Below are 25,440 nucleotides of genomic sequence, written 5' to 3'. Positions count from 1 at the left end.
CCTCCCCTGAAAGCAGACAACAGAGATACAGATGAGAATTGAGTAAGGCCAAAGTCAGCCCTGGTCTATGGAATTAAGTGGAGTAACAATTTTGCAATGTAACTGCTACCTCATTCACACCAAGATCAGTTACAGAATTATCTCCAAATCATTTCTGCAAGAGTAATGGAAGACACCTAAAGAAAACAGATAATGCTCTAAGTTTCTGTTTCCAGAGTGTCAAAATAATACCAACAGTTCTATGCTTGGACTGAGGAATGCTCATTCAACCCACCATGATGGAAAAAAAGCCAGATGAAGGGGATCTATCTTACCATGCTAAAAGATAATATAGAAAAACACTTCATAGGAAATAATAGCTCTATGATCAACCATTCATTGAAGAATAATAGCTATTGACACATTTCGTAATAGGCAGGTTCTGGTTACTTACTCTTACCTGTTTCCTGAACAGTTTGTACTTCTGTTATGTAGGTTAGATTGTAACCAATACTGTCGTTGAACCTGTTTTCCCAGTATTCCTATGTGTATGTCACATATTTAAGTTATGGAACTTTCTGCTGATCTTGCTGTTATGGGGTGCACTTTGGATGGAAGTGTCTTGTTTACTCTAAGATGCTGATTTTTCACAGGCACAATGACACGGTAATATACCAGCACATACCCAAATACTACAGAAAAACCCTTAATGTAGATATATGTGGATTCTGTGGAATTCTCTTGCCCACATGCCTATCTATTTTGTAACTGGGAAACTGTGCTCTCCAGCTTTTTTTGTTTTGTTCCTGTGCAACAAGTTTCCTTCTAACGTCAGGGAAAAAAAAAAACACAAACGAAATCCCAACAGCTGAGGAGTTTGTACATGTGTGCTGAGCATAAATGAAACACGCACACAAAAATCCATTCTGGCAGGTCAGATGGATGGCTCATAGTGCTGTATTTTAGCAGAGTTACAGTCTATAAATCAAACCATTTTATCCACTTAGAGTTTTAATTTCAAGGTCAAGGAAAGAGTTTAAAGGTAAGAAGTATGTTGAATGGGAGGTCAGAAATAGTGATGGCCAAGGATAACAAAAATTACATTTTTGTGGCAGGATTTTAATTTCATTTTTTTCTGATGTGGCATTTGCTAATGTCTTGCTTTTAACAGCACCATGACAGAATTGCTAAAACTAAGCTATGTGATTTAGCAGAAGCGACAGCTAGAGAATTGCCACAGAAAGGGTACTGTGCGTTAATTACACACAGGATGAAGCTTGTCCTTTAGGAGTTTATGGAAGGTGGGAATGAAGCCGGTAATATACTTACTTCCTTTCAATTCTTTAATCACGCTTTAAACCTCTGACAGGCAGATTTTTTTTCTGAGACAAATTATAAAACAAAGCTCTTATGTAATCTGAAGTTGGCAGACCTTTAAACAAAGAGAAACAGGACCTTTTGTGCCAGATAACCACACACAGATGCTCTGTGAAAAAATAACAGTTATTTTAGTTGCTGCTGTCAGGCTTCAGCACTGAGCATCTTCATTTCAGAGTGACCGACATGGCACATAAAAGGCTTCCATTTCATGGTCACAATAAATTCTCTATCTCCGTCCAACAGAAGGCCTGGAAACGTGAATTTGTCTAGAAGCGTCACAACTTTGACAGCTTTTACAATTGTATCATTCCTCTGGATAGTTTTTGGAAAACAATTTAGTTGTGATAGGTCCTTCAATCTTTAAAAAAGAAGTCAGAGTCAATCTGGAGTCAATCAGAGTGGCGTTAATTATGCTACTTTAGCTTTGCATTGTAATTGAACACCTTTTTTGTTGTTTTTAGCCTGGAGCACGCTTCACATTTATTACAGAAGTAAATTCTCCACCCGCTAGCTGTCACGCGCCGAGGCCTCGCGCCCCTGTGGAAGGCGCGCGCCGCCCCCTAGCGGCCCTGGCATTCACCGCCCCCTCCGGCAGCACGAGCCCGCTGCCCGGGCCCCGCGGCGCTGCCCGGGCCGCGCTTCTATCGACCGGCGCCGTTACGTGCTGTAGCAACTACGAAGCTCCGGAAAAGAGGCGAAATTTGGAGCAGTCACTGCAGCCGTTTTCACACCTCGCAGGAGCAGAGCTCCAAGTCCACGCGCCAGGAGACAGCACGGTAGCCTGGGGTCAGGTAGAAAGCCCCTCTTGCTACGTGCCTTGCAGTCCCCCATCGCCTTCATCCCCCCTCCCTCAGCAATAGCTGGGCTTTAGCTTTCAACAAGAGCCACAGTACACCACCCTTACCAAGCAAAGAGTACACTACTGCTTTAACTGCTAAAGAAACCGAATTGCACTTTGCCTGAGCCCTGTGCTTTTCCCTGAAAGCCATCCCTCCTTCCAGAGGAGTTACAGAAGTTTCCAGAGATGCAACTTCCTCCAAAATGGAGCAAAGGGCAGTTCAGATTTTTAAAGCCACGTAAATGGTAGATCTGGATTGATGGTAAATGCAATTTTTCTATTTCCTCTGCTCAAGCTCTTGGCTACTACAGTGGGGTGTTGGAGCAACCTTGAAATTCAGTTTTAGCTTCTACCTTACCCATCAACCAAGTTTCACATTTATGAGTTGGATTACACCATGATTTTGAATTAACCACAGACACAGCCCAATTTTTGCAATTACATTTATTCTAGATATATCAAGACTTAAATCTTATTGAAAGCAGCTACATCCATTGATTGTACATAATCTTCAAAAGCTGTTATTCTCTCTTCCAGCATATCTGTTCCAACTTTATCATCTTCAACAACGCACTGGATCTGAAGCTTTTTGATACCATAGCCAACTGGTACTAGCTTGGCTGCAAAAAAAAAGGAAAAAAGCCTTTAGTACTCCTTGATCCCTTAAAACTGCAAATCTAAGATTGAACCGACCAAAGTAGTCTGCAGGAATACATAAAAACCATGATCTGTTCCATATTATAGACTGCCTAATCAACAACACTGCATTCACTACAAGGTGGTCGAAAAGGGTTTGTTTTTGTGGTGTCCCCCACCTCCAAACCAGTGACGTGGGTATATGGTATTGCTTGCCACATCAGGAACTGTACAGGCAGATGCAGGATAGCAGAGCCAAAGTTTTAAAGCGTTTAAAACCTGTATTTGAATCTTAACCTGGCCACTGCACCAATACACCTTTTTGACTATTTCGAGACACTGAAGTACTGTAGTAATTCCCGCGCTTCAGAGATCAGCAGTGACCACAAGTCTACCTATTCATATACTATCTTAAGAGACTGCGCTATCTCCCCTCTCCCTGCTTTGAAATTGTCTCCTACTTACAAGATCCCCAGACCAAGCCATCTGCCTGAATGCTTCGAACACACTCCTCTAGTTTGGCCATGTCTGTCTCATCATCCCAAGGTTTCACATCAAGCAAGATTGATGATTTGGCAACAACAGCTGGTTCTGGGGGAAGAAAATCACCATTAAAAGCTAGGAAATTTTCAAAACCTCATGAATATACTTGCAAACTAGCTTTACAAGAACAACTCTTCCAATTTCATCAACAAGAACCTCCTCACATAGCTGTGACAGGCCTCTTGCACCAAAGTGCATTTCAAAAGTATTTAAGCTATGCATATCCCAATGTTCAAGATGTAGATACATATGTTCTTGGGAAATAGTCTCGTAAGAAAACAGATTAAGCAGCTAACATTGTTTGTTACATAGGAAGTCCTTTTCAGAGGATCTGAGAAGGAGCTTAATGCCGTGTAACAGTTTATTTTCCACAGAGGGAATACTGCAACTGCTACAGTTCTGAACAGTTCCAGACCAGTAGCTGTGGAGGGACTTGCATATTGCAGCCTTTTTTCTAAGCTAATTACTCCCATCTCATTCCAGTCAAGTTTATCTATTACAGTTACTGTGTGTTTCTAACCATCTTGTTCGAATAACATGAACATTAGCCCAAGCATAAAGGATTTGTAAGTTCTTGGTAGACATACTTTTGGATTTCTTTGATTCATATTGGGCCAGACGTTCTTCCCTCAGTTTCTTTGCTTCTTCACTTTCCTGAAAGAGAAATCTCAAGTTACAGAAAAGCACCAAAACCCTGCATCTTTAAAGCATTACCAAATTGACTGGCATCTGCTCAGGCAAAAACAAATCATCACAACTGTCAGCCGAAAGATGGTGATATTTTGTTTTACTCATCATGTAACCAGTCAAAGTTAAAGTAGACAGTTCACCCCATTGCAACACATTCCTTTCTAACTCTGAGTTTTTACCTTCCAAGCATTTCCATTCTGCAAACACAGCTGAATTTGAGAATTCCAAGTAGGACTGAGAATTTGAGAATTCCAAGTAGGACTGAATTTGAGAATTCCAAAAAGGACTGTCGTGGTTTAGCCCCAGCCAGCAACTAAGCACCACGCAGCCGCTCGCTCACTCCCCCCTGGTGGGATGGGGGAGAGAATCAGAAGAGCAAAAGTAAGAAAACTCGAGGGTTGAGATAAAGACAGTTTAATAGGGAAAGCAAAAGCCACGCACGCAAGCAAAGCAAAGCAAGGAATTCCTTCACTACTTCCCATGGGCAGGCAGGTGTTCAGCCATCTCCAGGAAAGCAGGGCTCCATCATGCGTAATGGTTACTTGGGAAGACAAACGCCATCACTCCAAATGTCCCCCCCTTCCTTCTTCTTCCCCAGCTTTATATACTGAGCATGATGTCATGTGGTATGGAATACCTCTTTGGTCAGTTTGGATCAACTATCCTGGCTGTGTCCCCTCCCAGCTTCTGCACCTGGCAGAGCATGAGAAGCTGAAAAGTCCTTGGCTAGTGCAGCAACAACTAAAACATCTCTGTATTATCAACACTGTTTTCAGCACAAATCCAAAACATAGCCCCATACCAGCCACTCTAAAGAAAATTAACTCAATCTCAGCTGAAACCAGGACAATCTGGTATCAAGGTCACAAATTTAAGTAACTTAGACTAATTAAGGCAAAAATATGCATACCTGGGTATTTCTACAAAACCCAAATATAATACAAAAAGCTCACAAGTACCTCCTCATCATCAGATCCAAAGAGATCAATGTCATCATCATCTTTGCTATCTGTGGCTGCACCTGTTGTGTCCTCAACATCAGCAGGACCGTATTTCCCCAAAGCCTTCTTTACTCCTGGCAAGCTGAAAGAAAACAGCAGATATTAGGAACCTACTCAAACATCAATACAAGTACTGCCAATTTGTCAATGAACCTACAAGTGCATTAATAGTAGAAGTGCTGTGCTAAAAAGACCCCCAAGCATCTAATACTGCTACTTGAAAACAGAACCTCCCCAAAGACTCAATGCTCTTGGCATGCTAGTTGAGACTACAGCAAATCCCATATTCAAAGATAGTTCATCTAAGCTGACGTGATCCTGCCCAACATTGCTGCTCCGCCTAAGTAAATGGATAGAAAAAGCTTTCTTATTGGAATAATTTATCTGCATTATACTCTGTGTAGGAAGAGTTACCAACTTCTTGTTCATGCTTCCCTAAAAATATTTTCATTTGTTTAAAAAAGGGACCAGAACCCCCTGAATTAGTCTTCTCCTATAGCTCATATAGTTCAGTAGTCTTACAGTAAGCTCATAGTTCTATTGTTACTGTGAACTGCTCTTACAAAAGTCATAAACCTAGCTTTAGTTTTCAGGAACTAGAAGTAGTTTCACCAGAGTGGACTTTGTGAAGCAACTTTATAATCTCAGTCCCCTTTAGCATTGTAAGAGCTTTGGAAATGGACTGGTGACTGAGCCACCCAACTTTACAGGAGTTCCCTCCAAACAAGACTGAGGCACATAGAGGAGGCAGTGTAGCATACTGACACTACCTATGCTGTACCTTTTTAGAGAGGCCTGCAGTCTCCATGGATGTCATTACAGCACCTTTCATGAACACTAAAATCACTAAAAAAGAAAAAAGATGACATTTGCTTTCATATTTCCCCTTCTTTATATGTGCTTCTGCATTGCAAATCACTGATTTTGCTTTATCTTCCAGGAGTAAAAACCTGAATGAACCACTTTCCTTATTTATTGCCTACATACTGTATATTATCTTTAAAGACTCTTGTAATACTTTCTAATCCATTTTGGTGTTGCCTTTATGGGGTCGATTACTAGTAAGTAACTTCCAGCTTCCAGCATAGTTATCTGTGTAAATGGCAGCAACAAAACTCAAGCCTTTCTTATAAGCTTTAGCGGAAATCTCAGCAACTGAACAGAGAGAGAATCAGGTTGCCCAAGTTCTAAGTGGGAAGTGCAACGTACTGACAGAAGAAGTCTGCTCTGCTTCTAGAGCTGTTCCTGTTCCAACGGCAACACAAAAAGCCACATGGTACCAGTGAAAAACACCCTCTTGTTCAAACTCGAAAAAACAAATGCAACACTTCGTAGGCCAGTCCGCACGTATATTCCAGCTTTACAGTTCAACCATACCTTGCCTTTTGCTTTTCATACGACTTAATATGATTGTACCACCGAAGAGCATGAAACAAGTCTGCAGGAGGTGGGGCAGCGATTGCTTCAAAGACTGCTATATCAGCCTGAGAAGGGACGTACCTGCGGAGAATAAGCCGAAGTTAACCCCCTTCCTCGGTGCACGCAGGAAGATGTGAAGCAGCAGCCGCTGAGCACAGAGACGACCGCGCCGCAGCAGCAGCTCGGTGCGTCCGCCACGCTGCTGCCAGGCCCGGCGGCGAGCACCGCAGAAAGTGCGAGAAGCCAGGCGGGCTCGGCAGCGCGGGCGCGCGGTAGCGGCCCACGAGCTCGGCCCGCTCCGGCGCCGCGCCTCCCAGTGCGGCCTTGCGGCAGCAGCCGCCGGGGATTGAGAGACACGCGTGCCTAAAGGGCCCCCGCGCCGGCACGGCCCCCGCCCCCCCGCTGGTGCCCGTCAGGCCAGCGGGCCTCACCGCGGCCTGGCCAGGCTCGCCTCCCCCGAGCCCCAGCACTCCCCCAGCCGCCTCTCACCCCTCGATATAGCTCCTGTCAGCCAGAAAATCATTGAGGACCCGCAGGCCAGCGGCGGACTTAAGGTCCCCGAAGCCCATGACGGCAACGGCGCGGCACACACGCTCCCGCCCGCGCCCTGAGCCCGACCGCCGCGCAAAGAGGCCCAGCAGCCCCTGCGCCGCCTTTATATAGCAGTTCGTATCCCTCCGCGGGCTTGCACGCGCATGTAGCCCTCCGCAAGAATGAACCGCGAAGTAGTTCCTCAGGGGTTGCTCGCTCCGGCGCAGGGCGCGCAGCGGACAGGACATCGGAGGAGCGGGGAAGGACCGGCGTAATAAATGCAAAGTGAGTGATAAGGCCCAGGAAACTTTCCGGTGTCACACTGCAACATCCCCTGCGCTGTCCCCCCTGTCCCCCCCTCCCCGCACCGCAGGCACCAGCGGAAGCTGCCGGAGTTGGACGAAGAAAGAAGCGGAAGGAGACGGAAATTGCCGAGGGTGGCGTGCCTGACGGTGGCCGGGAAGGCGTTGGAAGAACGGCGGAAATTGCCGAGTTCCATCGTTCGCCGATCATCTGACGGAAATCCCCGAAGCGGTTAGTTCCGAAGATTGCCGAACGCGCGCGTCAGGAAACGACGCACGTCGCTGGGGCTGCCACTCCGGAGATTGCCGAAGAAGGCTCTGGGAAGCGGCGGAAAGGCCCGAGGCCGCCGCCATAGAGGCTGAGGCGGAGGGCAGCCCGTGCCGCGGCGGGGAAGGGCGAGGCGCCTCCGCCGCCTGTCCCGCGCCAGGTAACGGCGGACGCCGCGGCAGGGACGGCGGGCTGCGGCGGCCCCGTTGCGGGCGCTCTCCTCCCGTCGCGGCTCCCGATGCCCTTGACGGGCTCCGCGGCGGGCCGGGGGCTGCCCGGCGGGCAGCGGCGGAGGCGCCTCCAAGGTGACCCCCGCGCCGGGCGGCGCTGCCGCGGGCCGTGCGCCTCGGCCCCGGCGCTGCGGCGGAGCGCCCCGGGGCCCGCCTGGGAGGCGCCGCCGGCGGGGATGGGGACGCCGGGCCCGCCGCTGAGCTGCGCCGTCTGGCGAGGCCCCGGCGCGGCCCTTGGAGGAGCGGGGCCCGGGGGACGGGGTGGGCAGGCGCCCCGCGCGTTGGCCCGCTGCAGGCGGAGAGCCTGCTTGGTTTCTGGCCGCAGCCGCCGCTCGGGCCGGCGGCGGAGCGCTTGTTGCGTGCCTTTGCGGTTGTTTGTAAACACGAAGCGGTTGCAGTGAAGCTGCCACCCGTTCTCGATGGCTGCTCTCCCTTCGTCCGTGCTCCTGGCAGCTCTGGCAGAGGTAGTGGCTTGAGCTAGGCCGCCAGCTGTTTATCGTCGTGACTTGCACCCTTTTTACTGTCAGGTGACATGCTTATATACGAAGTATAGACAGTTATAAAAAGAGAGCCATACCTTGTAGTTTAAGAAAGTTCTTACTCTTCTGCACATATAGGCACGTACATACTTTTTTGCAACTAGTACGGAAGTTTTTACTCTGCCTTTTTAAAACCTGTCTGCAAACATTTGAACCGATAAAAACTCAGTGCTGTTTTCTCTCTTACCAAAGCACCATGCTTCGACTACCTGCTGTCCGCAGGACCCTAGCTGGGATCACCCAGTCCTCCAGAGTGTGTGGTAAGTGTCTGTAGTCTATGCGTGTGTGTATGGTGATAAAACTAATGTATGTGTAGTTGACTTATTGAAGGGCACCTATCCGTACTTCGTTTGCAACTCTGGAATTCTTTGTTGTGCTGTTTATAGAACTGGAATTGTATCAATACTGTTATAACTGTAAGATAAGGAGCGTGGGGTCTGACAGTTTGAATCTAGCAGTAACTGAAAGTTTTTGTTTTCTTTTTCCACATCTCTCAGGACGTACAACTGCGACAGCAGCCAGCAACCAAATAGAAGTGTTTGTGGATGGTCATCCTGTACTGGTGAACCCAGGAACCACAGTACTTCAGGTGTGGGGAGTGGCATGCTGAATTTTTCTTGGACTCCCCAAATCACTTCTTGGCAGCATATTCTATTCTATATAGCAAAAAAAACCCCTTTGCATTGTTTCTTGCAGTTCTTTAGGAGTGTTTTCACTGACTGTGAATACAATTTCGCATGGCAGAAATCCTTTGGGGAGTTCAGTGTTTGAAAAAGAAGCATCTGCCATGATTGCCTGAAAGAAGATGCATGCAGCTTGAATCCCAACTGCAAAAATTTATGCAACGCAATAACAGACTTTGATAAATTCTGGTTGAAATTCTAGCTCTGAACTCTGTGTGACCTGGTGATCTTTCAGAACCTGTTAATTTTGTATCTTATTAAAGTGGTGTCTCAGGTAAATGAGGGATTGTCTCCTTTTGATTATTAGTTCTTATGATTCAGAATGCTGATTGTTCGCTGGTATTATTCTTCTTGGCGTGGGAAGAAATGGAACCTGGCTCTCCCAGCCTGTACTCAGCATTGTTGCTTGTCAGGCTGAAATTTCAAGTAAATCTTTTTCCAGTCTAACTTCTTTTTAACAAGCCATTAAATGGAGACATGGTATAGTGAGTTAGAAAATTAAAGTACGCAGTGTTTATTTCAAAATATATCTCTCATTCTTTGGATACAAGTTATAGGCATTAGAATGCCCCTAGCAGGAGTCTAATGTAATATTTTCTGAAATGCTATTTTCTATTAGCTTTTTAGTTTTGCTTACATATTATAATATTTTGTAGAAATCAGAAAAATTAGATCTTGTTACTTCTTTTTCATCAAATTCAGTGGTGTTTCTTCTGGCAGGCATAGCTAGCGCTATAGCATAGATCCCATCAGCCATGGGGATTTTACCCAGGAAAGGCCGTCTTCATCTGTTCTCTGGAAATCTGTCGTCTCTGTCCTCCTGTCTCTTCTTCAGACATGTCATGGAAGAATGTTTCTGAGTTTGGGGTTCTGCTGACGTTGAAGATTGACTGCTATAGTACCTTTATACAGAGTATCCGTGTTGTTGAATTATCAGAAGTCATTATGCCCATTGTTGTTTCCTTTGTATTTTTCAAATTTTCCTCTTTTATGCACTTTTCTTTAAATAGTGCATGCTTTCTGTAAAAAGTTATTTTTATTGCTAGTGTCCCATCTATTAGAGAGAATTCTCTGTATTCTTGGAGGAAAGAATGAAAGAGAGGTCAGTTCTCATTTCCTCAATCAGTTACAAATTTTGGAAAAAATATGTTTGTAATTGATAACCTGACATGTTTCTGCTTGATTGCTATTTTTTATTTATGGTCATTTCTTAAGATGAAAGGTTGATGCACTATATTCCTGAGCACTAACACTTATTCTTTGAAAAACTGAATAATGTTTTATGAAGTGGAACCGAAAGGTCTCACTAAAATTTAATTTTCTTTTGTATCTTACTCTTTATAGGCCTGTGAAAAGGCTGGAATTCAGATACCTCGTTTTTGTTACCATGATCGTCTCTCTGTTGCTGGAAACTGTAGGATGTGTCTTGTGGAAATAGAGAAAGCTCCCAAGGTATTGTATATGTTTCACAGGAATTACAATTTTCTGCTGTGCTTAGGGCCTAGATTAAATCTTGTAAATAATTGTTTGCACTATCATTAGTACGCAAACTGTTGTCATTCAGCTGCTCGAAGCAGGTTTTTCCCTTCTTCTCACTGGACCGCAGTGATTGTCTATGGATCAAAGTCAGTTCTCAGTCTGTTACGGATTATCTTGCTCCTGGACGTGAGCATTTGGTAGCTGTGCGTTTTCAGTCAGATATATTTTTATTTTCTGTAATTCAGGCTTCAACTGCTTATTTTCAGCTGATGTTACACAAATAGTAAACTTCAGATACTGTATGAATTCAACTGTAGGATTAGTGTCTGCAGGCTTGTTCTAGCTAAGTAGAGATCGCGGTTAGTTATTAGTTTATATTTTAATGCATTACGTACCATTGATGTCTGTTGTAAAATAGTAAATGGCTTCAGGATTGAAGGCTGTCTTCAGCAGTATTAAGAAATCTATGCAGATACTTGAGGCATTCTTTTGGAGTGCAGTCTTGGATTACACATTTATATTCACATGTAAAACTCTTTAGCTCACCTCAACTTGAATTCCATAGTTTGAGCTTTGTGTCTCTGGAAATGTTGGGTTATCACTCAAGATGGAAGTCATGATGGTCTGTCTTGTGACGTGATTGAAAAGTAGGAGGGATTTGTTTTCTGAGCAGGAGTTTTTGTTAATCTTGCAGTAATCTTGTGAAAAAATTTATTCCAAGACTCTTTGTATAGGCTTTGTCCGAATAAATGTCAAAAATGATGCATACTCTGAACTTCAGTTCTAGAGGTTTTCCAGATCTCTGCTGAATCTCTGATTTGCCTTATATCTCTTACAACTGACTTTCTTCTTGCTATTAACTACTTGAATTGGAACCCAGAAGTGTAAAATTTCCAACTTTAAAAATAAATAAATCACAGCTAATTAACATTTTGATAGAGCAGATTATTAATAAATTTGGCTTCTGGTGACTTTATTGGTTAGATTTTCTTCTTTTTTTTCCTTGCAGATAACTTTTTATTTCTACAACATGTTAAATTAATAACAGATGTCTACATAAGAATGTAGGGGGAGATTGGGGTTTGTGCCCATGTTGAGAAGAAATATGTTGTGTTCATGCTTGCTTTTTATGATGATTGCAGCCGGTTGCTGCTTGTGCCATGCCAGTTATGAAGGGCTGGAACATACTGACAAACTCTGAGAAGTCCAGGAAAGCAAGGTACCTTTCTTTTAGCCTCCTATAGCTGATCAGTTGTACTATCTGCTAAATGATGTAAAGTTGACATTAACTTTAATTCCTGAACCCAACAGAGAGGGTGTAATGGAGTTCCTGCTGGCAAATCACCCATTGGACTGTCCTATCTGTGATCAGGGTGGAGAATGTGATCTACAGGTACAACATCCAATTAAATTGTGTAGACTTACGTATTAATACTCTTGTCTTAGGTGAAATTGTGCTTTCCGGCAGCCTGGATATGTCTGTTTTCCGTTGTCTGTTCTAGGATCAATCGATGATGTTTGGCAGTGATAGGAGTAGATTTAGAGAGGGAAAACGTGCTGTGGAGGACAAGAACATTGGCCCATTAGTCAAAACAATCATGACTCGGTGTATACAGTGCACTCGATGTATCAGGTAATGTCCTTTATTTTTCACTGGAGAGAGTACTGAGCAGCTGTATTTATATCAGTTTGTTACTTGTGAAAGAAACACCCTGAGAGGCAGTCAATTTTTCTTACTTCTTTTCTGACTGTACTTAAGAATTTTCATTCTGGTAGGGGCTCATAGCTGGTTTCCCAGAGCTACCAGACAGCTGTCAAGGAAATAGAGAGATAGCAAAAACATGAAATTGAAATCATAATTCTACAGGGCAGAACTGGTCCCATGATGTTAGTGCCAGAATAGATTTTAAAACTTTAAGTGACTTCCTTAGCCACAGTTGCAAGATTTATTTATTCTTGATAGCCTCTGGTAGCTGTATTTATGCTGTTCTGTAGTCCTGAGCTTCAGTACCAGCTAACTTGAGCCAAATGGAAACGAATGCAATGTACCGGCCTAGTCCTAGAAAGAACTTGTTAGTTAGGAGTAGTCTTGGACTCAGACTGTGAAATTCAACGAGCACTGAACTGCTCTGTTTTTTTATTTAACTCCACCCAGTTTTTGTAGCCCTGTCTGAGTGAAATTCTACAGATGCATGTGATGGCACTGACTAATGCATCTAAACAATTGTTTTCTTCTTTCAGGTGTGTGAACTAAGGCTAATATTTTACCTTAAGAAAATGAGACGAGGGTTGAAAAATGTTATATGTTGCTGTTGTACATTCCAGATTTGTTTTTCATTCTTTTTGTATCTACCAGGTTTGCTAGTGAGGTTGCAGGGGTAGATGACTTGGGAACAACTGGAAGAGGAAACGATATGCAAGTTGGTACTTATGTTGAAAAAATGTTCATGTCTGAGTTATCAGGAAATATTATTGACATCTGCCCAGTTGGTGCTCTTACCTCCAAGCCATATGCCTTTACCGCACGCCCATGGGAGACAAGGTATGTATCTTAATTCATACTGAAGATGCAGCTTTCTCTGTTTCTGTCTTACACGTTTATCTTAGAACATGTCCGTCTACGTTACCAAGGGTTTTCTCTGATTTTTATTCTCTGCGGTTTTGTTGTAGACTTTTCCATAGACTGAATCTAACACAAATTCTGTTATTTACTCACAGATCATTCAAGAAAAGGAAGAATGTTATAGTTTGTAGACTATTCTTCCCTTATTTTCACTTTAAAATGTTTTGGAGTTGTAGGTTGTGCTGATTGCTCAGTAAAAAATGTGTATAAAGGAAAATTCAAATTCATTAACTCAGTAATTGTTGAGGATATTATTTAAAATATCTTGTAAAACTAAGCTTTTATATGTATATCTAAAGCTAAACCTACAGCACTTTATTTTTTTTTGTTGTTTTGTTATGCAGTCTGCTGCTGCTTGTATATAGAAAACTGCAAATGGTTTATTTGTTCTAAACAGGAAGGTAGAGTCAATTGATGTTCTTGATGCAGTTGGAAGCAACATTGTAGTGAGCACGAGAACTGGAGAAGTGATGAGAATTTTGCCAAGGTTGCATGAAGATATAAACGAGGAATGGATATCTGACAAAACAAGGTGTGTGGGAGGTGTTTGTACCCATGTGCGTGTTTATGCACGCATTAAAGGCACGCTTTGCAGAACCAGAAATGTGGACAGTAGCACTGACTTCTGGATTCCACTGTTAATAATGTAAAGCTATAGTGAAGAATAATTGGTAAAACATGTTTTTAATACTGTAATTGAAGTTACTGAATTTTCTAATGTTTTCATTTTTGTAGCTTTTTTTACAGTAACTTTTTTATTTGTATCAGATTTTTTTGCTTGTTTTTGAGAAGGAAGAGTTAAACTTTCAGGGGAAATATTTCTTGTGCTTCTCTTTTCTAATCATTGCAAGCTGTTAGAAAACTCAGTCTTAGAAAATATTTAGTATACACAATTATCATTGTCTTTACTCTGTAATAATATTAGTGGTGTTCACTTAGGTTTGCTTATGATGGTCTGAAGCGTCAGAGACTTACTCAGCCAATGATCAAAAATGAGAAAGGACTATTTGTTTATGCCTCATGGGAGGATGTATTAACTCGTGTTGCTGGTGTGGTAAGAACAATTTTCAGTATATGTAGCGTAAAATTAATTTCTAAAGCTGGACATATTACAATGATTAATATGAAAAAAGTCATATAGAAAAGGACTTTTTTCTTTAAGGTTAGAGTGGAGCATTTGGCTTTTAATCCATTGTATTTCTACTTAAATGTCTTATTTTGAATGTTATTTCCTGTTTCATGGATTAGGCTATCTGAAGGACTTTGTCTTATCATGATTTCATTTGGGCCATTGGGAGAGAAATTACTTTTATTTAAATAGGAAACTAAACTGTTCCTTCAGAAATCTAGGAGGAAGCAACTTTCCTGAATTACTCTGATCTATCTGAAGACTTCTTTAAATTTATTTAAACTGTGCTATCACCACTATTGCAATCAAAGCCATTAATTCTGTATTACTTATATCTGAATTGCGCTTGCCTCAGTGCTTTCTGTGTGTGATGATTGATTCTGCTGCTCAAATGAAGTGCTGCATGACTGCTCTGGATTTTGATTAAAAATTTTATGTGGGATGAAATAGAATTGAATAACTGTAATTGAACTTTCCTCAAGGATGTTTTTGCCCATGGTACAGTAGCAAGATTTGTTACGAAAGCTATTGCTTCTCAGGTAATACCTTTGAGTTGAGTTTACTACCTGAGCTTGTGTTAGGGAAGTTTGTAGTCTGTCTGCACTGTAGCTTCATTAAAATAAAAGCATTCACCAATCTTCTTCTCCTCACCACACCGAGTGAGAATTAGCCACATCCGAGCAATAACTCAAGTGGGAGAGACTTGCACAGAATACAGAGAGAGCTGTTCTTTGCTTATCAGGAGTTCTGAAGGAGCTGGAGTTGTTCCCTTGTAAAAGTCAGACACTGCTGATCAGTTTGTGCTACTCCAGGCCAGCGGATTGTGCTGCTGGCTTTGGCACATCGTAATGTAACAAACATTTACCTGGGCCAAATGGGAATTTATTTCAATGGTTTCTTTTGCTTATGTTTATACTTCCTCTCTCTCCAGCTACAGGCTGCTGACGGTAAGGAAGTAGCAGCAATTGTAGGAGGACTGGTGGATGCAGAAGCGCTAATAGCTCTGAAAGACTTACTGAATAGAGTAAATTGTGATACGCTCTGCACTGAAGAGGTCTTCCCTACTGCCGGAGCTGGGTAAGAGTTCAGGCAATACTGTAATTAGTATGTTAATAAACTTTCCAGTCTGCAAATCATCTCATGGTAAGATTCTGAAATTACCAAGGATAGCAATTACTGGTGCATTAGCAGGTTTTGTTTGAATTTACAGTATTCATTTATAGAGAGTATTTATAGATTGTGAGTTGATACGTAGTCTCTACTACAGCAAGGGTTGCACACTTTACTGTATGTTGAGGCTGCTGCAGTTTAACAGTAGGCTACTGAAAGCCAGTTACACTCTGTTGTAAGTTGGATAATTTAGTCTATTTCTATTTGTGTTGTGAAAAATATAGTACAGTTATGACCTGGTGTCGTAGTTTAACCCCAGTTGGCAACTAAGCACCACATAGCCGCTCGCTTACCCTCCCTCCCCGCCCTGGTGGGATGGGGGAGAGAATCAGGAAAAAAAAAAGTAAAACCCGTGGGTTGAGATAAAGACAGTTTAATAGGACAGAAAAGGAAAGGAAAATAATAATAATGATAAAATAATGTACAAAACAAACGATGCACAATGCAGTTGCTCACCACCCGCTGACCGATGCCCAGCCCGTCCATGAGCAGTGATCGCTGCCCCCGGCCAGCTCCCCCAGTTTCTGTGCTGAGCATGAGGCCATATGGTATGGAATAGCCCTTGGCCAGTTTGGGTCAGCTGTCCTGGCTGTGCCCCCTCCCAGTTCTTGTGGACCTGGCAGGGCATGGAAAGCTGAAGAGTCCTTGACTAGTGGAAGCACTACTTAGCAACAACTAAAACATCAGTGTGTTATCAGCGTTATTCTCATACTGAATCCAAAACACAGCACTATACCAGCTACTAGGGAGAAAATTAACTCTACCCCAGCTGAAATGAGGACACCTTGTAAACTGTGATAGCAGATGAAGTTTGTGAAGGCTAACAATAACTGTAAATATAGGAAATATCCACACTGTAATTCCTTTAATGTTTTGCTGTCTCTGATACTCATGAAAGAGAGAAGCTCTTACTTTTTATTTGGGTTTGTAATTGGGATTGAGAAATTTCTTCTTTCTCTTTCTCCTCCTGAGATGAAAAAATATTTTAAGCATCTAGAATCTTTACCACATTTTCATTCCTTCCCTTTACTGAATTCTCAACCTCCTTCTTTCTTAAATCTTTTTGTTATAGCACAGATTTACGCTCTAACTACTTGCTTAATACCAAGATTGCCGGAGTGGAGGAGGCAGATGTCCTGCTTCTGGTTGGCACCAATCCACGCTTTGAGGCACCGCTTTTTAATGCTAGAATTCGAAAGAGGTTTGTATTCCTTGGTGGTGAATAAGCATGCAGATCCATCTGGATTTGATACAATGCTCAGGTGGAGCCGCAGGCTGTAAGTTGAGAGCATTTATCCAGACAGACTCACTGGATTTAGTTAACCTTTTAGTAAAGGGAATGGTGATGTATGTGTAGAAAAAGGGGGTCTCTTCTCCCTGTAGTGTATAGCTATGTTTTGTTCATTCTCACTTTGACATTTTACGTAAGTTCATATACTTGGACATCTATTAATTTGTTACATTACACAGACACCTCAGATTTTCTGTCTTATAGAAGTTGTTAAAGCATACTCCTTAAAGAATTATTTTCAGCATCAGTTTGCTGCTTTTTGTATTGTTGTTGTAACAAATCAGACTTGCTGATTTTAGAAGCACTCATTCAAGTTTAACATTTTCTTTGGCAAGTAATGTGGCTTTCCCAAACTTTTGTACATAGCTAATGCAATTTCAACAAGATATGTCAGCAGGAGACAACTGCGGTTTATGAAAGCCCTGTCCTTCCTAATGGTGGGATCTTCCAAAATACATAATTTTAAACAATAGTGGCCTTAAAATTGAGAGGAAAAAATGCAATTAAATTTGTGAACGATTCATGCAGTTTTATAAGTCTGTGCTATGAGAAGCTGCAAAAAGGAAAAATTTCTAACCAGCTAAATTTTTCTCTGTTTATCTGAATGGATTTCTAAAACCATGAGCACTGTCAAATTCATGGAATCATAGAATCATTTGGGTTGGAAAGGACCTTTAAGATCACTAAGTCCAACCATTAACCTAGCACTGCCAAGTCCACCACTAAACCATGTCCCTAAGTGCCACTTCTACATGTCTTTTAAATACCCCCAAGGGATGGCGACTCAACCACTTCCCTGGGCAGCCTGTTCCAATGCTTGACAGCCCTTTTGGTGAAGAAATTTTCCCTAATATCCAATCTAAACCTCCCCTGGTACAACTTGAGGCCGTTTCCTCTTGTCCTATCCCTTGTTACTTGGGAGAAGAGACCAACCCCCACCTCACTACAACCTCCTTTCAGGTAGTTGTAGAGAGCAAGAAGGTCTCCCCTCAGCCTCCTTTTCTCCAGGCTAGACAACCCCAGTTCCCTCAGCCGCTCCTCATGAGACTTGTGCTCTAGACCCTTCACCAGCTTCGTTGCCCTTCCCTGGACACGCTCCAGCACCTCAATGTCTCTCTTGTAGTGAGGGGCCCAAAACTGAACACACTATTCGAGGTGCGGCCTCACCAGTGCCAAGTACAGGGGGATGATCACTTCCCTAGTCCTGCTGGCCACGTTGTTTCTGATACAAGAAATTCTTTCCTCCTACAAATGACTTTAATTTCAATTCTAAAGTAACTAAGAGTTAAGTCACGCTAAATAAACTTAATAGTAGCTGTAGGTGTGGGGTCTTTTATTTTGTGGTTTTGCCTAACACTGGAAAAGATAGTTTAAAGTTGTAGCACCTCATTTTGTGCAACCTTTTTTCCACTGAATTGGCAAAAGTTTGAGGGGAGGAGGGAATTAAGTTACGAACTTCTCACATAAGGTGTGTTGCTGCACTGGTCCCAGAATGTATGTAGAGAAATAGTCTTCTAAAAGAACCTTAAGCTTTTTTAACAGTCAGAATAATGCTAAACTACATGTTACCAAAACAATGAATGCCATTTAAATTCCTTTGAAAGAATTTGCATCCTATATCAAGTTATTGCTAAAATTGTAATTAGTGGCTTTGGTTGAGTAAAACTCTGTATTTCTTTGATTTTTATAAAATGTTTGCTGTGTTTTCAGCTGGCTTCACAATGACTTGCAAGTGGCTCTTGTTGGCTCTCCTGTGAATTTGACCTACACATATGATCATCTAGGAGAGTCCCCACAGATACTCCAGGACATTGCTTCTGGAAAACATGCATTCTCCAAGGTACACACAACTTAAGAGCGTGACTGTTAAATTTCAGATGTATTGAATAATAATCTGAATTCCCCGCAGACATAGATTTGAAGAGAAGTACCATGTTGTATATGGGGTTATTTGCTTTTAATCAAATGCAGAGATGAGGTTATGATCAGTGTGCACCAAGTATGTGTGAACTGTTTAATATATTCAGGTGTGTAAAACTTTGTAGTGCAGGAAACTCCTGAAATATTTCTTGATATAAAACAGGCTGTTTCAGCCACTGCTGTTTCCACTTAAATGTCTGGTTATCAAGAGTATAGTTCAGTATTGACAGGGTACCATACTGCTTATAGCAGTTTCTCTTTGCTCTATCTCTAAATGAAGCAATGACCATTTCAGAACTGTAGCTTTACATGGAAGACTTACGTAGAAATGATGGGATTTATTACATTATCTGCACCAAGAATTGTCTTCAGAGCTTTGGAATGAATTTCTTGATTCTTTACTTGCACAGGTCCTCAACCAGGCCAAAAAGCCAGTGGTGGTGGTAGGAAGTGCAGCACTGCAGCGCAGTGACGGAGCAGCTATCCATGCTGCTGTTTCCACCATTGCACAAAACGCCAGGACTCAGAGCGGTGTTGGTTCTGATTGGAAGGTCATGAACATCCTCCACAGGTTTGCTTTAAAGCTTTTTCGGGAGCTGCTTTCATTCATGCTGAGCCTACATAAGTTACCACTTGTGTGCAGATTTCTTTGTGTACATACAAGCAGCTTACCCTGTAGGGAATATAAAAGCCTGTAGGGAATGTAAAAAATAGAAGTACAAACTAGCAGAAACTTTTTAATAAAAATGGGTTCCTTGACCTGGCAAACTTTTTAGGCTCTCCATGAGATTTTATTACTCTCTTATATTTAAATGTAGAATGTGAAGTTTAAATTTAGAGGTATAGAATACAACAGAGCTTAATAACATACCACAGTGCTCAGTAGAATGCACAGCAGACCAGTGTCACTTGCTAAATGATTGCTTTTTATATAGGGGAAGAAAAAACAAACAAAATGGCAAGAGTATTTAAATAATATGGTTTCTTATAATATTCTTTTTACTGTGCAATTTCTTAACTTAATAGAAAAGCTTCCAAGCTTTTCATTTTAGGGCTTTTGATCGTAGTTATTCAGTTTATTGGAATATTATTCCTTTTAATAGGCAAGCTTCTCTTGGGACAGTCCTTCCCCACTCTCTTTCTAAAACTCCATCTGTTAAATTGACAACCTCTGTAAAGGAAGAATTATTTCAGGAAATATAGTGGCACTCAGATTCAGAGACTCAACAAAGTCCTTCTGCCAAAAGCAGCTTCATTGATGTAAAACTAGTATAGCAAGAGCAGGGCTTAGTCCTCTGAAGGGAACTTGAATATAAAATCCTGCTGTTGAAACTGAAATATTTAATACCAAAACACTGATGAGTTAAAGAACACTCATGATACCTTTTTTACATGTAGTTTGGCAGTCTTTCATATTATTGACTTTTCATGCTTTTGGTCCACCGTCCTCTCTACCTTAAGTGTAAAAAGCAACTTAACTTACTGGAACCTATATGTCTGACTATGTCAGACAAACATGAGTAACATTGAAAGATCTGTACTCTACAGAGAGAACCTTTTTTCTTTTAAATATAATTGTAAGTCTGGCACCTGATTATTCAGGATTATGCAAAACTGTTTCTTTGGAAAAGAAAAAGAGTGCCAGAAAATGAGAATTATTATTTCATCCTTTCAGAACTATTTATGTGTGTGAATAAATGAATAGTGATGAAATAGTGGTCTTAAGTCTTGGATGCTTCAGAGTAGCTGATGGTCCAGTAGCTGGTCTTTCATCTTCCATGTGAGTGCCCTAAATTAAAGGCCTGTTGAGTTCAATTCATAGCTGAAATGTGAACCTTGATGTTCCAGATGACAAGTGAGCTGCCTGCTACTAGGCCCTGACCTGGAATGTCTGCCTTTATTTTTGCTATCCCATCTTAAATAGGTGAGATTCCCCATGAAAACTTCAAATGGCATCAGTTTGTCAAAGTGCAAAACCAGTCTGATATTCTGTCAAATACTCTCTCAAAGTTTTCAGCTGCCTTTATGCTTCATTTTTATCCTATTACTGTTAGAGACCTCTTATGTTCCTCCTAAACAGTCAAAAAAAGAAGTAAGGTCTCTTCTGATGGAATAAGGAGAATTCTGAAATAACTTAAAGTCATAATGTGCTTGTTCCTACAGGGTTGCAAGCCAGGTAGCTGCTTTGGATCTGGGTTTCAAACCAGGAGTGGAGGCAATTAGGAAAAATCCTCCCAAAGTATTGTATCTCTTGGGAGCAGATTCGGGTTGTATAACACGTCAGGATTTGCCAAAAGACTGTTTCATCATCTATCAAGGTAATTGGTGGACGTAAATTGAGAAATGTTGCTATCTAATAGCTGGAGGGAAAGCCTAAACAGTGCCATATTCTTAGAAACATATCTGACCCTTTGATAAATTCTAGCCTTTATTTTCTGCCAAGAAATGGAACATATTTGTTCCACCACATAACTGAGATAGCAGTTACCTATTTCTTAGGTAAAAATGAGAAACTGTTGATGAGTAATAAGGGAATATAAACCAGTTTGGTCTTCTGGAACATAGCTTCAAACCTGGTGTTTGGTTCCCAGCTGTTCCATCATACCAAAACACGGTCTTACCTAAATTCACTAAGCATCCTTGTTCCAGGAGCCCCCAAAAGCTGAGTGGCTATAGAGACTGAACTACCATTTACTACTGCTTGTAGTCCGTTCATTCTCCCCAAAGTATTAGGCAAGTAAGACCTTAGAGCAGTCAGCCTAATAGGCTTTATATTACTGGTTAAGTGAACCGTAGAAACCTTAGAAACTCTGGGAACACAGAAATTCTGTATTGTGTTAGTAAAGCATTTCTTTTTATTTTGACTTAGTTATGTCTTACATACTGTTTCCTGTTGTATACTGTTTCCTCTTTCCATGTATTTAGGACATCACGGGGATGTGGGAGCTCCCATGGCTGATGTTATTCTCCCAGGAGCAGCATATACAGAGAAGGCGGCCACATACGTGAATACTGAGGGTAGGGCCCAGCAGACAAGAGTAGCAGTAACACCTCCTGGGATGGCAAGGGAAGACTGGAGAATTATTAGAGCTGTCTCTGAGGTACTGTTGCTGTTAGAAATTGCTTCTAATACAAGTATCCTGAGAGGTTAAGTTCCTTTTGTATTCAAAGGTGTTTCCAAAAAAGAGGTACATTTTCAGGGAAATACATGACTGTAGTCTTAAGAAGTAATGTTTTGTATTGAATCCTCTGTTAATTCTGTGAGTGAAATCATATCGTTTCCTTTTTGAGGATAGCGCGAATGTTGTAGCTGCTGTATGCTGCTGGAATGCATAATGGGTGAAGTTTTGTCTGCAAATTCTGCTGATCTTCATTAAGTGCTTTAGAGGAAACTGGTGGGAGGATGCAGTTTCTTCTTTTTAGAAAGAAAACAGCATGAACTCTCAGGACAGGATCTGGTATCATTAGATAAGGTCAAATATGTGCTTACTAGTCACTGGGAACAAGATGCATTGATAATTGCGTCAACTTTTATCACATTTGGTGGTAAGCTAGGGAAAGTACAAGTGACATCAGTATGGAAGGAGAAAAATACTTCTTGTCTTTTCTCCTTTTTCCTTTGTATAGCAAACAGGACAGCCTAGTTTTTTAACATGGGCAAGTCTTAACTGTAGGCATCAGAAGGCCAACAGAATACTGTGACTTTGCTTCAGTTTGTACATTATAAGTACAGTTTTCAGGAGTGTAGCTTTTTCCTGCTTTTACTTTAGGTATGTTAATGGATTGGTAATCTAAACCACTATGTATTAAATCCCTAGACTTGATGGCATTTCTTTCTGTGAATCTCTTAGTTGGCTGGTATGACTTTGCCTTATGAGAACCTTGATCAAATACGGAAGCGTTTAGAGGAAGTATCTCCTAATCTGGTTCGATATGATGATGTGGAAGAGGCTAACTACTTCAACCAGGCAAATGAATTGTCAAAGGTAACCAAAACTGAGCATCTGGGCATGATTTAGTGCTGTCACATAGCTTGATGCCTTTTAAAGAAATGGGGCTTCTTCATATGTAGTACTACAAGCATTCTTTGACCTGCACTGAATGCAGAATTCACTAAACAAATGCTTTGGAAATGAGTTCCTATCATAAAGCTGACTTTCTTTTTTATCCTTTCCTGCCACAGTTAGTGAAGCAACAGCTTCTTGCTGATCCTCTTGTTCCACCTCAGCTCACAATAAAAGACTTCTATATGACAGGTATGTATAGTATGGCCTTTCCATTCTGAAATCAGCAGTACATTTTACTTAACTTTACAGTAAGATTCTTATGAGGCATTTAAAGCTTTCCACTAAGCTATGTAGGATTTGAGTCTTTTGAAGAAACAAAATTTTCCAGTAAAATGATTTGGAATTTGCATAAAGCACAGACTATTGGACTATATTTTCAACTAAACAATTTTCTTTACCCTCTTTGTATGCAGTCCTGTACTAAATCTCTTTTATATTGTGTCTGTGTATAATTTTGAAAATTAACAGTTACAACACACTGACATGTGTTTGGATTTTTTTTTTCAGATTCAATCAGTAGAGCATCCCAGACAATGGCCAAGTGTGTGAAAGCTGTTGTTGAAGGTGCTCATGCAGTAGAAGAGCCAGCCAGCTGCTAGAGTCTAATCAGACTGCTACCACCTCCATCCAAGTATTTGTTGCAGTTAACTGCTGTGACTGATTTTTTTTTTTTTTTTTTTAAATCTATTTGCTAGGTCGTTGTATTTTTATTTTCTTCATTCACCTTTTCATCAGTTCCAATACACCTGTAATATTACAGGACTGTTGTTGTGTCTGAGAGAACATGCAGCACTCAACTTACTGTACCCAGAGGCAGAGTACATGATGATACAAATAAATTATAATACCAAACAATCCATTACCTATGTTATTCATATAGCTCCACTTCTTGCATGAAAAGAACTCAGTAAGCAACTCGGACTCAGTAAGTCTTGATTTGCTAGGATCAAGTCTACATGGCAAACATACTAGATTGTAACCTTCTTCCGGAGTATCCAGGTATCTTAATTTTAAGCACTGGTGAGAGTGTGAACATGCTGGTTTTGTAATGCACTTTCAGAGCAAGTTGTCCCTCTTTTGAGTCAAGCATACCTGGTTTATATCAGTGTTTAGACCTACCACTGCTCTAGATATTTGTATGTTTCTCCACTTCGTTTCAGTTGAGAAACTACTCATGGAGGAAATAAAAATAATGTTGATGTCGTGAAAAAGGAAAGCAATTTTCACACAGCTTCCTCACACTGAACTGCTTTAAAAATTTAGCAAAAAGATATAGGCCTTTAGCTACACCAGTTCAAGTACAGAAAAGATCTCAGAATAGTTTCTCTGGGCGCTGATCTTTTTATAGCAAAGTGGGGGAAGGCATTATGTCTGGTGTTTGGTTTTTTTTGGTTTTGTTTTTTAAGCTTTAGAATGACTTCAGAACAGTGACCCTCTACTCTGTTATGTTGGTTAATGTAAGTTTGGAAGGATAGCTTCCTCTTCAACAGGCTACTAGCATAATAAGGTTTAGAGTAATCCTTCCAGGAGTCATGCAACTGTGAACAGTATCATAAAGCCATCACGTCCAACTTTTTTAATAAAGAAAAAAAACAAACTTAATTTTGCATGAGGAAAAGCTGTATTTTCCAGTGTAGAATAATACTGCGTGCATGAGAGTGCTGCTATAGAAGCCTTAGCTTTATAGAATTCCTTTTTTCTTCCGTGCTTGAAATTTTTCAGTAACAAGCAAGTAATTTTTTTAAAAATTGTTTTCCTTCTGCCTAGGAAGAAAACTCTTCCTGGTTGTCCTGGTATAGTCCAGTGTCCTTACACGAGCTGACTAAGTCTTAAATGTTGGACATCGTTTGACTCAGCCTGCCATCTTCCAGTTACCAACAGGGTCAGTCCTCTTGGTGGTACAAAATGAAGACAACTATTCACTTTATTCAAAGATACCATGCATGTTAATGAGACATCTAGAAATACTGTAGTCTATTTTTAATGTGTCAGCTCACAGGACCCCATAGTGTGTATGTCCGCATGTGTGACCAAGTACAGCATACAGTCTTCATGTTGTCCTTGTGGAATGTTATGTCTTTAGGAGGAAGAAGGGTTTATGGCAGGGACATAGCAAAAGAAGAGTGTGTGTGAGAACACATGCCAAAAGCAAGGCAGTTGGCTCTTCTCACAGATGGTAGGTTTAAGAGCAAAGGATGTAGCTGAATCCTATATTCAGTAAAACATTTGGTTCTCAGGTTCCTAGGATGAAAACCTTATTTTTTTCCTGAAAATCCATGTTGTACAAACACAGAGGAATAATTTCAGCTGTGCAACAAGTCAGTTATCACTTCTTCACTTCAAAATTTATAAAGGTTCAAAAGCTTTAGAGCATTTTTTGTTTTGCCTTAAATGTTATAGCATTATTTAACTCTGGGAGCTCTGGCACACATTACTTTTTGTTTTTTTGAAAGCTCTGCATCCTTCAGTTAGTGTATATAGGAGATCCTTATTTCTATTCAAAAAGTGTCCAGCCCTTATCTTGAAAGACAAAAAGGATAAGAGGTACATGTGCTGTCTGTCCTGCTTCTACCCTCTTCCCGAACATGGAACTTTTCAGCCAAACTTGATGGTAGCAACAAGGCTCTCTGCAAATTTGACTGTTGGAAACTGGATAGCAAAGAGAAACCTAAATTAGCATTCTTATCAACTGAGTTTACAGTGTAGCCCTTCCCTTATCTCT

At 41.2% G+C, this 25,440-nt stretch overlaps 2 protein-coding genes and 2 non-coding genes across 5 annotated transcripts; 1 reads left to right on the top strand and 3 right to left on the bottom strand.

The window, feature by feature from the left end:
- Window positions 1-2,625: 2,625 nt before the first annotated feature.
- On the bottom strand, window positions 2,626-7,142 carry EEF1B2 (eukaryotic translation elongation factor 1 beta 2). The gene is made up of 6 exons (XM_072874506.1): window positions 6,976-7,142; window positions 6,445-6,567; window positions 5,026-5,149; window positions 3,964-4,030; window positions 3,299-3,424; window positions 2,626-2,817 (listed from the first exon to the last, which is right to left on the bottom strand). The coding sequence occupies exons 1-6, from the start codon at window positions 7,053-7,055 to the stop codon at window positions 2,663-2,665; spliced, it is 675 nt and encodes a 224-aa protein (XP_072730607.1). The 5' UTR covers window positions 7,056-7,142; the 3' UTR covers window positions 2,626-2,662.
- On the bottom strand, window positions 3,672-3,805 carry LOC140657828 (small nucleolar RNA SNORA41). Its single transcript, XR_012044516.1, has one exon. It is a non-coding gene; the product is annotated as a small nucleolar RNA SNORA41 (small nucleolar RNA).
- Window positions 4,106-4,182, bottom strand: LOC140657827 (small nucleolar RNA SNORD51). Its single transcript, XR_012044515.1, has one exon. It is a non-coding gene; the product is annotated as a small nucleolar RNA SNORD51 (small nucleolar RNA).
- A 118-nt stretch (window positions 7,143-7,260) lies between the features above and the next one.
- Window positions 7,261-24,074, top strand: NDUFS1 (NADH:ubiquinone oxidoreductase core subunit S1). Of its 2 annotated transcripts, none has more exons than XM_072874505.1 (19): window positions 7,261-7,551; window positions 8,549-8,616; window positions 8,854-8,945; window positions 10,384-10,491; window positions 11,661-11,737; window positions 11,830-11,911; window positions 12,021-12,151; window positions 12,875-13,060; window positions 13,539-13,673; window positions 14,081-14,195; window positions 15,202-15,347; window positions 16,513-16,641; window positions 18,442-18,571; window positions 19,062-19,222; window positions 20,815-20,969; window positions 21,577-21,752; window positions 22,503-22,637; window positions 22,835-22,907; window positions 23,226-24,074. In XM_072874505.1, the coding sequence occupies exons 2-19, from the start codon at window positions 8,553-8,555 to the stop codon at window positions 23,315-23,317; spliced, it is 2,187 nt and encodes a 728-aa protein (XP_072730606.1). In that variant the 5' UTR covers window positions 7,261-7,551; window positions 8,549-8,552; the 3' UTR covers window positions 23,318-24,074. The 2 variants fall into 2 exon arrangements, with proteins under 2 accessions (XP_072730606.1, XP_072730605.1); XM_072874504.1 differs by lacking the exon at window positions 7,261-7,551 and adding an exon at window positions 7,574-7,747 and having other exon boundaries at window positions 23,226-24,072.
- Window positions 24,075-25,440: the final 1,366 nt, after the last annotated feature.

This window comes from Ciconia boyciana, chromosome 10, assembly GCF_034638445.1.
Source record: "Ciconia boyciana chromosome 10, ASM3463844v1, whole genome shotgun sequence".
Taxonomy (NCBI): domain Eukaryota; kingdom Metazoa; phylum Chordata; class Aves; order Ciconiiformes; family Ciconiidae; genus Ciconia; species Ciconia boyciana.
Note: the sequence above shows the minus strand (reverse complement) of the source record. Positions and strands in the feature narration are given on the sequence as shown.